At 38.6% G+C, this 11,357-nt stretch overlaps 1 protein-coding gene across 3 annotated transcripts; it reads right to left on the bottom strand.

Annotated features, from left to right (window-relative positions):
- Positions 1-53: 53 nt before the first annotated feature.
- Positions 54-11,030, bottom strand: tpst1 (tyrosylprotein sulfotransferase 1). Of its 3 annotated transcripts, none has more exons than XM_023342339.1 (6): positions 10,924-11,030; positions 6,154-6,838; positions 4,784-4,942; positions 4,291-4,544; positions 1,346-1,547; positions 54-494 (listed from the first exon to the last, which is right to left on the bottom strand). In XM_023342339.1, the coding sequence occupies exons 2-6, from the start codon at positions 6,547-6,549 to the stop codon at positions 456-458; spliced, it is 1,050 nt and encodes a 349-aa protein (XP_023198107.1). In that variant the 5' UTR covers positions 6,550-6,838; positions 10,924-11,030; the 3' UTR covers positions 54-455. The 3 variants fall into 3 exon arrangements, with proteins under 3 accessions (XP_023198107.1, XP_005813349.2, XP_023198109.1); XM_005813292.3 differs by lacking the exon at positions 10,924-11,030 and adding an exon at positions 9,315-9,607; XM_023342341.1 differs by lacking the exon at positions 10,924-11,030 and adding an exon at positions 7,003-9,293.
- Positions 11,031-11,357: the final 327 nt, after the last annotated feature.

Below are 11,357 nucleotides of genomic sequence, written 5' to 3'. Positions count from 1 at the left end.
ATGCTGTGTAGAAAGATGATTGTCTTGTAATAAACCATCAAAAAAAACCTGATGACCATTCAACCAAAATAATTTATTAAGAAAATAAAAGTACATTTTGAAAAATATATACAGTCATTATGCTTGACAACCACTGACTGAGCGCTTAGTGAGATATTGGTCTGAATACGCATTCACATTGCAATGAACTTGGGAGAAAAGTTGAAACACTGTCAGGTAGAACGTGATGGGATGTGTCAAGAATCTGTGGAAAACAGTTCACTGTGAAGAGCTGACAATTAAAACGCAAATTAATCCGGTAGTCCACCAGTCTTCACACTTGGAAACTGTAAACAAGTCTCGAGAAGAATTCAATGTAATCGCAGCGCCGCAGTTCTCCATGTGAGGCGAGATAACAGCTGGAATGAAAGTCTGTGTTCCAGGTGCGTCCGTAAGGCAGCAGAGAGCTGCCATCTTTAACTGGGATGAGGAGAGTCTGCTGCCGTTTTCTCTCTCTGAGGGAAGAGCAGAAACATTTCTCACTCACGTGAAAAGAAATTTAAAGAAAAAAACGAGAGAACATGCAGTTGTCAGAGTCACGTTGCTTCTTCAGCAGCAGATATTTAATTCATTTTAAAGAAGATTATCCTCAAAGCTGGTTTTGACCAAAGAAGATTGAGGAAGTAATGTTTTAATTATGTGATTACATGTAGATTTATTTCTGAGTCTAGACACATAGTAGACAAAGTTGTCTCATTATAGTAACCAAATCTGAAAAGAACTGTTTATTTTCCAAATATGACAGTAAATGTAAAAGATCTAAACTCAACATTAGCTCTATAAATTGTCCCAGAATTTATTGCAATAAACAATAATATTGAGACCACTTTCAAATAATATACTGGCCAGTTTTATAATATAAATCATTTAAGTTCACCCTCTCAAAGATTCAAAGATCAATAAACGTTAAACACTAATGAATATTTAAAGCTGGAACTGGAAGACATTTTACATATTGACAATAAATGAGTAAAACAACAGAAACAACAAAATCACGTTTCATAAATCATGCAAATGGAAATTATTGAGCTCACTTTAGTTTATCTTGCGATAAATTGATTTATTGCTTACTGTAACAGGTCTATTTACAACGTTTCAAAAGAATGACCAGCAACCACATATATGAGTACAAATAAAAAACACAAAAAGAAAAAAGGTCTACTTTTAAAAAGAAAAAAACCAACAATCCTTTGAAGTTAGGGCTACTAAAATTGTTGAAATTTATAAAGAAATTTTAAAGTCATAATTATTTATGGAAAGAAAATAACATATTTAAGGATAAAAACAAAATCCTCCTGTCCCTTACCTGCAAGTGGTTAAAAGGAGACGTGATGGGATCCGCTTTTGTGTAATCAGGAGGGTTGGCGTGCGGATTGTAGCCCAGGCGAGCGAGCATCGGGGCGATTTCGGCCATGTCGTCGATCACATTGCTGGGAATGTTTCCCACCCACTTAGAGAGGGCCTCCGTGTTCACTGGCTTCACCACCTGGTCTGTGGAGCGTTCAACCCTGTTCACACACACACGCGCACACACACACACACACAGGTCAGGTTGGATTTGGCCATCAGCTTATGGGTCTGACAGGGCAAAGGTGAAACTAACCAGGTAAGTAGAGAAAAACTGAATACACTTTTTAACAGGGTCTGCAAACATAAAAAAGTTCAAACCAAACAGGAAGTAAAAGAAAAAATGTTAAACCCTTTCAAGAGTAAAAATCCATAGATGGCCCCGCCAAAAAAACACGTGTTAGATAAACAACAACAAAAAAAGAGAACAGCTTTCTTCACACACCCAGGTCAGGTGGCATTTGGCCATCAGGTGCATTTACTTGAAAGGCAAAATAAACCAGATAAAGAGAAAAAAAACTGGACACGCTTTTTAACGTCTGCAAAACTTGTTTTTTAAAGATTTGTAAAGTCAAAGTAGCAACTCAAATCAAACAGGAAGTAAAAAAAACCCAATAGTTAGCTAAAATTTTTTTACCCGTGTTAAAAGAACAAAAAAGAAAGTTGAGAAGGAATAAATAAAATTAAAGTAATAACACCCATAAATGAAATGGAATTTCACTTTCCATGTCACTTCAATTTAATATGTGCATCTAAATTGATGCACACATCAAAAATAAGAGCAGAAAACAGTTTATTTTGTAACATCTTTGTGAAAGGTTATGGAACATCTGTGTAAGTAAATGTTGCATAAGTAATGAAAAATAAGAGAGCTAATTCCCCCTGAATGTGGCCTAATTCCTTTAAATAACAGATTTGGTTTTAGCATGGTACGGCAGCCAGATTCCCACCAAATCCCCTGAACGGCTGCCCAGCAGAAAGATGCTGCGCTTGAATGACAAGTGAACAAAGCAGCACAAATGAAGTCTGCTAGGAGAGGTCGCCAAGCTGAGCTTGACCCTGAGAGGTTAGGCTGCTTTAGAAGAAAACTCTGGCAACACGGCGGCTCAAGTTGGATACAAATCTCCCTCCCAACCTCAGCTGCATTTTAATTCAAAACAATTCTCTAAAACCAAACCCACATAAATATATAATAGACATGCTTGAACATTTTTTACAACCTAAATATTGTAACATAATGCCTAAGCATGAAACCTCAGTGGTTATTGGTTACTGATGGGTCATCATTCTGCACCAAAATCAATCACTCTACAAATAGATAGCAGCTGACACAATATGCACCAGTGATGCTTGTAATGTGTTATTACAGTAATTTATCAAACCCAAGGTGCAAAAGAAAGGGTCATTTTTTGTGGCAAAGCTAAGCTTGGTCCAAACTGGGTCATGACACATGGAACCGTAATTCCAAACAAAGCCACAAAAGATAAGCTGAACAGAAAAGAATTGAGGTATTACAGAATAAAAGCTCAATCTGATTAAAATATGGTGGTGCGCGATCCTAATAGCTTTGCATAAACAAATGACTGCAAACCTCAAAGAGACAGAAGCTTTGTTCCAGACATGTGATGGTGAAGATACTTCCACAAAGACGTGAGAGACCGATGAGGTTACATGGAAAACAGTTTATAACAGAAACTACAACTAAAGGAAGTTACTGAGTTGTGTTCCGAGTTATTCACACACATCTGATAATAAAACCTAAAATCCAGAAGTGCTTTTTAAAAACTTTATAATATATAATCCTTTGCTTTTTTTAAAGTAAGTAGCACTTAACGCACTGTTACACAACAAAAGATGGTTGCTATCATGTAAAATTTTATAATATTGGTCACATAAATGTATGTTTTAGCTCTTACAAAATGAATAATTTATCGTATTTAAGTTTATAATTTGTTAAATGAAATCTGCACTTGTTTAAATCTTGTGTTTCTTGTGAAAGTGAAATGTATTTTCAACTTCTTGCAACAATAATAAAAAAAACAGCAAAATCCAGTTATTCTGAGGAGACTCCAATGAACTGCTTAGACTGACATGTGTGGGAATTTAAATTATAAAGAAAAGATGAGTTTCTGCGCTTTATCAAAAATAAAAACTAAAGTCAAGATAAATGTGTAATGTGGGTTACCTTAGTAAAAATCACATTCAGTTCAGGAGTTTTGAATCATTTATCTTGAAATGTAAAATGACAACAGATTTAAAAAGCTGGAAAAAAGAAAAATATATTAAACCAGGTTGAAGTTGTTAATCCCAGAAAGCAGAAATGTCCCACAGCTGCATGAAGGAGAGGAAACAGCTGCCTTATTTTAATTTGGTACTTCAAAATTTGTACACTGTGGGAAAAGTACTCCATGAAAATGTGAGTATAAACAATCCTGTTTCTTCTCCTCAGCCCTACAGCCAGTTGTTTATCTTGACTTTCCTTGTTACAGAAAATGAAAGACCTGTTGTCTTCAAAATGCGGCTACACTTGTTCTTTTTAAACATGTCTGAGTCTTACTGAGTCACTAATTAGCAACTCTTATTTTTAGATTTTTCTCCACAAGTTTAAACTTTTATGGCCATTTCACACGTCTACACACAACTTCTCACAAGAAGACCATCAATGATGCACAAACAGCTTCTGGGCTGTTTTTTAAAACTTTTTTAAGTTGAGGTTTGGCGATATCTGCCTCTGAAACTTTCGCTTGAGTGCCCACACCAGAAGTGAAGCACTTTTTATGCAAAACTACATTTCAAGACTATTTAATTCACGAAAGAATATGGTTCTAAGTGAAATATTTGACAGAACATACTTGCATGATGAGACATGTCAGAGTTTGTTGCATTAACGTGTCAAATACTCACCTGGACAGCGAAACGCCACCAGCCTTCCCAATCAGCTCTTCGTGATGCAGCACCGAGGAGTCCCACTTCAGCTCCAGGAAATGAAGCAAGTCCCTCATTTGCTGCTCTGGGTGGAGAACCAGCTGCTCGTATCGGACAGGTAAACATCGTGTTTCCCCCACCGCCTGGCACTGGCTGAACATGGCCTCCACTGCACTGCTCCACTTGGTCAGACAGTCTCTGTAGCTGCTCAGGTCGAACCCCGAGATGGTCACCTGAGACAAGCAGTCAATAAAAAATAAAAAATAAAAAAAATGTTCACTAAAGATTCTGCTTTGCTGTGAGAAAACATGGCTAACGTTGTTTCACTCTCCCACTCTAACCACTAACAGAGAGTGCAGCATCAGCACAAATTTGTGATGTGCCAGCTTGGAAATATGAGCCTGCAAAATAGAAGCCATAGAAGAAGTTTTCCAGCCCCGGTGAAAATAAACAAGGAAGAAAACAAGCTTACCTTGCGAGATATCATGGAGTGGACAGTTGCCCGTCCGTCTCTCAACATGAGGACAAACTTGGCTTTGGGGAAGATGCGCGCCAAATAAGACAGGGACTTCAACGCAAATGGGTCTTTGTTGCAAAGACGAGCTGCAGGCTCCCCATGGCCGACTATCACCTGGAGCGCACACACACAACACAATTCAATACAGCCATGAGATTTAACTACAACCCTACAATAAAGTAGCTATCTTCAAACTAACCTAACCCAAATATCAGCACTGTATAAATACCTCCACAATCTTTTGCAAAACTATTTTCTCCTACAGTTGGAAGAAATGAAATCTGTAAAACTCTTGTAACACTTGAGATTACAGAGTAGTTTCATGTTCCAGCAGGGCAATGATCCTAACCACAGCCTGAGCTACAGCAGAACCAATTAACTTAGACCATTAAATGTGTTAGAAAGTTTCTGATAAAGTCCAGAATTAAAATAAATTTTGGAATCTGTGGAAATACTACAAACATATGTCCAAACATACTTTCCGCACAGCCCGACTGAGTTTCTGCAACTTTGCAAAGTTGTGCAAAGCTGACAGAGACAGAGAGATTTTGCAACGTCAGACTGAAGCTGGGCTGAACACTAAGGCATGGTACAGTTCTGAGATTTAAAGAGGCAGTACTACGTGTTTTACAGGCACATTATGTCATTTTATAGCATAATCAAGTAACTATGCTACATTTAGCTGTTCTAACAATGCTGTATATATTAAATATGACTTGAAAGAAAACGCCTTGATATTGGCCCTGTCTCTTTAAAAACTCCTGCTCTTTCTGAAACTCTGCTTTCAGGAAGCCAACACAACATGGCTCCTCTGTTAACTCTTTGACAACATTTTTACCAGTGTTGCACTGACAAGTAGCTCCTATAATGAGCTCAGCAGAGGCGAAGTTCCACCAGATGTTTGCCAATTGCTGATGGTTAGTCTGAAGGAGCTGAGTGGGGGAGTCGGAAACTTGGAAGCTCGGAAACTGCAGTTCCCAGAAGGAGCTGCAACTTGAAGGTGGAGCTAAGACCAACCAGGCGTTTTGCACAGCTGAATGGTTGCCATGGAGATTAAAGGATTTCTTAAACATGCATGAAAGAATCAAGTCAATACTCCAGGTATGCTTTAGATAAGGGGATGACATTAGAACATACTGTAACATTGAAAAAAAGTTTATTTTACATGATACTGCCCCCTTTTTAAAAGCCACATTTTCACATAATTAAAAAAAAGTCTGCAACTCTTTCAACACATTGACGTTGTGCTGAGGTAATCTTGTAATCCAATATGTTTACAGACACAAGGGTGTTTGAGGCTCTCTCGTTTGAGACGAAACGCTCACCTCCAACAGAAAGGCTCGCACCGCTGCGTCCAACACCTGGTCAGTGACGCCGGCCTCGTCCAAGCGTATCCTCTCCCTGACGGAGCGACTCCAGGTAGCCCTCATAGCCAGGAGGCGAGGGATCACCCTGGTCTCCTCTCCGCACCGAACGGCGCTGTGCGCGTCCAGCATCACGCGCATCAGCGTGGTGCCGCTCCGAGGAAAACCCCCGATGAAGATGAGGGGTGTGTCTTCCGGGAAGTGCGGCAGACTCTGATTGCCCGAGGCCATGTTGAGCTCCATCCAGTGGTAGCGGTGGCTTTTCCGAGGGCAGTCTATAGTGTTCATGCCCAGGTAGAGCAGAAAGGCGGAGCAGAGGAGCACGCAGCCCAGCAGCATGTTGGTTCTGCCTCGCATGGCTGTTGGGGTTTCTTTTGGAAATCAGGAGCACATAAAATAAAACTTGGGTGGTGTAGATGGATTCTGATGTGAGAGAATCCACGTCTTAAAATTTAACCGGAGTCATTTAGACATAATTAGATCAACAGAGAAGAGTCCAACAGAGATGAGTGGAAGTGAAGCTGAAGAAGCTGCAGGCTGGGATTCTTCCTCAATCCTCCACAGCCGTCATGGCGCGTTCTCCGACTGCAGGGCCCAAACCTGCCGCCGACCACAGTTAGCCACGTCGCCTAGCCATGACTCCAACCTAAAACACACACAGAGACAGATTTTACACTATGAGTTGGAATAGTTTTATCAAGACTTTACCTCACACCCTTCTGAGTAATCCAGCAGTTTTTAATTATGCAATTTACAATTCTAATAAAGAGCTCTAAAACATAGCCAAAGCATGAGTAAGTTATTACCCACTTGCAGGGAGTCGTGGAAACCGTTGTTTTGGCAGAAATACTGGAACACTGTTTCTGAGGGGCTGAAATGAAGCTAGGATTTTTGTTTTCTTAAAGCTGCTATTTTGCTGCTTCTGGCTGTCGAGCCATATCAAAGTTCACTGCGGCAGGCCACAACACATCCGAAGCTACCAATTACAAATCCGTCATGTTTTCCTTCTCACTGACAAATTCTGTCAAACTCAAACACTCAGTAATGCCAGTTTTAGATCAGGTTACTACTTACAGAGTAAGACATCCTGCAACTTCTCCATTTCATTTCTGCAATGTGCACGGAATATTTCTTGATGTAATCTACATCCCCCTACTAGCATGGAAAACAATTTACTAAAGCAAGTCAAGAGTTAGTTTTTCTGCCATCTTTTTCAGACGGAAAGTGGTGAGATTCTAACATCTGGATGCCACGTGGAGCTAAACGTCCCTGTGCTGCCTAAAAAAAAAAAAATCTCTGGCCATCAGATCAAAAACAGAAAACATCTGGATGAGGCTAGAGGTGAGGCCTTAGGAGCCCTTGGAGTTTTTAATGTTTTTTTTTTTACTTTTATTCAACATGCAACTAACATGGATTTGCTAGGCAAGTTTTAAATCATTTTTCCTTACTGAATTTCACTTCAATCAATCATTTTCTGTCCTATAAAATACTTTAAATAAAAATGTATTAAATTCTAAACAATTTAACTACAGAGGCTATTATACACAAGTTGCTTGCAGATAATTGCTCTTCAGAAATTTAACTTAAAGCTAAATATAGGCCACAAAGTTACACCCCATGGGAGTAACACAATAGGAAAAGGGTTTCTGTAAAGTGCAATGACTGTGAGCAAGTACAATGTGTACAAACAGGCTTTAAAAAAGCCACAAAGTCATCTGATCACTAAATACCAACAAACAAGACCAGTTAACCAAACAGTGATGACTTGGGATCACAGGTTGCAAACAGGTAATGGTGTAAGTGGTGGGTGGTAAACAATTTTAAGAAAACAGGAACTAAGAACTAGTGGTAGAAGAGCCGACTTCCTGGAAATGTTCAAATGGGCAAAACAACCCTTTAAATTTCCTTTTATTGGTATAACCTAAAGGCTAAGAACATAAATATATTTTTTAATCATAGGAGTCTGTACAACTGCAGAGTGCAGCAAGATTAGATCTGCAGCTTGACAGATGCATATTTAAAGAAATAAATTTGGGTTTTTTGTCAGAGCAAAGGCATGCTTTAAATGAAGACATGTACTGAGCATAGTAAGAGTAAAAAATCCCCTGTGTTTAATTTTTTTTTTTAGTTTGCTTCCATAGATGCTTATATAGTTTATTAAAGCATTTGTATTTTATTTTATTGTGTGTGCAACAGCACTATTTCTCAGAATTTATTCAAGAAAATAAACCAATCCATATAAAGGCCATGCTGTTTTTTCATTATAAAAACAGTTTATTTCTTCTTCAATTGATCCTGTCATATAAACATCTTAATAAACAAAGGAATCCCAAGGCGTTTTGAAAAGTGTGGAAAATTATATGATCAGATTAGTTTTTTCCATAATTGGGTAAATATGCAGAACTAAAATGAAGTATGGAAAAATATTCCAATGTCTCTCAATGTCAACGTGATAAATACAGGGATCTGTAATCAATCCCTACCATCCATCTAATATCATATGTTCCTACCTTGTTAATTCTTTCGTCATTATCGTTTCCTTCAACTCCATAGACTAAAATAGTCATTTTCCTTCCTTTCTACATTCTTTCCTTACAACACTTCTTCTTTCCCACACTCTGTTCTGCTTCCTTCTTTCATCAAACACCCACTTACAACAATCTTTGTTTTCCCATCAGAATCCTATTTTCTCTATTCCTTTTTACAATCGGTTTCTTGCATCCTTCCAATCAATTTTCCTTCCTTCCCGTCAGTCTGGTGTTTGCAGGTTCCGTATTTAAATTCAGACGACTATAGAAACATCTGCTGCTGAGACATGAAGGACTTCTGTTTTAAAAACAGATGCTGACAGTAAGATATGTCAATAGCGATTTGAAGAAGCGTCCAAGTTTTAAATGAAACGATCCCCGGAACCCGAAGCCCCAGGCCCAGCAGCTACACACATCTGGCCTGGTTAAAAAATCCCCCTTGACTGCGTCTCTAAAAAATTCAGCAAAGAGCCAGGTGAAAGACCTGCCTGCAAACCCACCTCTCTCTGCGCCATTTACCCTCTACTTGCTGTGAACAAACTCATTCTGTCTGAAGCCAACGGCGGATTAAAATTAATAAACATGTCAACTCACCAACGTCCGTGAAACTGCCGAAAATTCGAAGAGAAAACCGACAAGGACCTTGATCTAAAAAAAAAAAACGCCCGATACACACGGCGGTCCTCACGAGAATTTCCCCGTTTTTCCCCCCTCGGTTATTAGCCGCTCCACGTCACAGCAGCGATATTGACAACATGTTGGCATTAAATGAGAGAATAACTCGACGTTTCGCTGCTTATACCGGCGGAACTTTTATAGAGAAGTCGAGAAGCCTTTTGCGGTTGAAAAGGGGAAAAAAAAGACACACCGTCGACACGAGCAATACGAAGCAGAGAGAACTCGCCTCTGATTGGGTAGCTGCAAACGCTGGGTTGTAACACTGTCTGTGATTGGTGGAAGCGTTAAAGGGTTATTCCGCCTCTTTGACAGCTCAATTTTTTTTTTCTACCACTGGAGACTAAAATTACTTTACCACATCGATTGGTTTGCTTTCAGCGAAAGCCCACCGGGGAAATTTAATCACAGTGAGGGATTTACTGGAGGTTAAAGCCGCCACGTTTAATTTAACCATCTTTTCATTAGCAACAGATATTTGGTTTGCTCTTAAGTTACATCTTCTTGAAGAATTAAAGCCCTGTAAAGAAGGCCAAGTGTTACCAAAACATTTAAGCAACGTTGTGAAAACACAATAAATAAGACATCAAATAAGCACTTCTTAGATAAATAATGAGGCATAAATAACTGAAAAAGTGTTTCACATAAAATAATAAAATAGTGGCCTTTTTTAGTAACACTGGATGACAATAACCATGCATCATAATATTTACAGACATACAACTTGTGGGAGACCTATGCTGTCAAAAAGACAAAATGGCTGGACCCAGCCAAGAGAACATTAAGTCAATAACACATTACTGCTGCTTTATGTTAATGCACTGAGACTGAGTATGAAATAGTTTTATACTACTGGGATTACATGAGCTGCAGCCAATCTATTAACCGTGTGCATCCCAGTCTGTAAACTCTGAACAGCGTTGCCACTGCTGTTTCCTGCCTTCATTTTGACCTAAATCCAGAGAAATGAAGGGTTTTGCAACTCAAGGTTATATCAATACATGTGTGAGTTCTTCTGAGTCACCCCAACCACCACAAAATGCTGTGAAGAAAACAGGAAATCGTATTAAATGTCACATTTCATAAAACAAAAACTAAACGAAAAACAAAAGATACTTAGATAAACTCTGAAATGTGTTGTGATTTCTGGACGATATAAGTTTCACCAACTTAATATTTCTCAAAAACATACAATAAACAATGCCTTGTAAAAGCATAAATTTTATTCATAAATATTAATGTATATTACTGGGAAGTACACTGAACTGGTATAATATATGTCAAAAGCTAAAAAGAAATGCTTTACACCAAACCATGCTTATGTTATAATAGTCGAGTCAAAGTCCACCCAGTCTGACGTAAATGCAGCAACTCGTTTGTGCTTCCCTTAACATAAAATAGTAAAATCTAGTGAAGCGACAAACTGAACGAGGAGCACAAATAACTGCAAGGCACTAGAAACAGCAGCCTTTGGTGAAATATTTTTCTCTCTTTTTCTCAAGTGGAGCTCTGGTTCTCCGCCACTGACCTTTCTGAAGCGTTGTCTCCGTATTTCTGTCTTTTTGTCTTCTTATTTGTGTCCCGTGGAATGTTGAAAGGTTTAAGAAGACTTAATGAGGTCAAATCAGGCTAAACCCTTGGTTTCAAGTGGCAAACACGACTAACTTCTTTTCCTCTGCGCTTCCTTGTACTGCATAGAGCAGTACATTTAAATGAAATGAATAGAAGAAACAGGATGCCTGAATGGTGAGAGACTCGGTTCTTATCAGTTTTGAACGAAACTTAAAACCTAAAAGAACTACGATAAGAATACTCTTGTGATATCAAATTTCAACATGTTGAAATTTGAAAACCTTAATTCCCATCTTAAGAACCACTTGTTTTTTTGCCTTCGCATAAACAAGTTTTATAAAAAAGGAAATGTAGCTGAAGCATATTTATTAGTTTTTATTTTAGTTTATG

Source organism: Xiphophorus maculatus, chromosome 11 (genome assembly GCF_002775205.1).
Source record: "Xiphophorus maculatus strain JP 163 A chromosome 11, X_maculatus-5.0-male, whole genome shotgun sequence".
NCBI lineage: Eukaryota > Metazoa > Chordata > Actinopteri > Cyprinodontiformes > Poeciliidae > Xiphophorus > Xiphophorus maculatus.
This window is presented reverse-complemented; position numbering and strand designations above follow the sequence as displayed.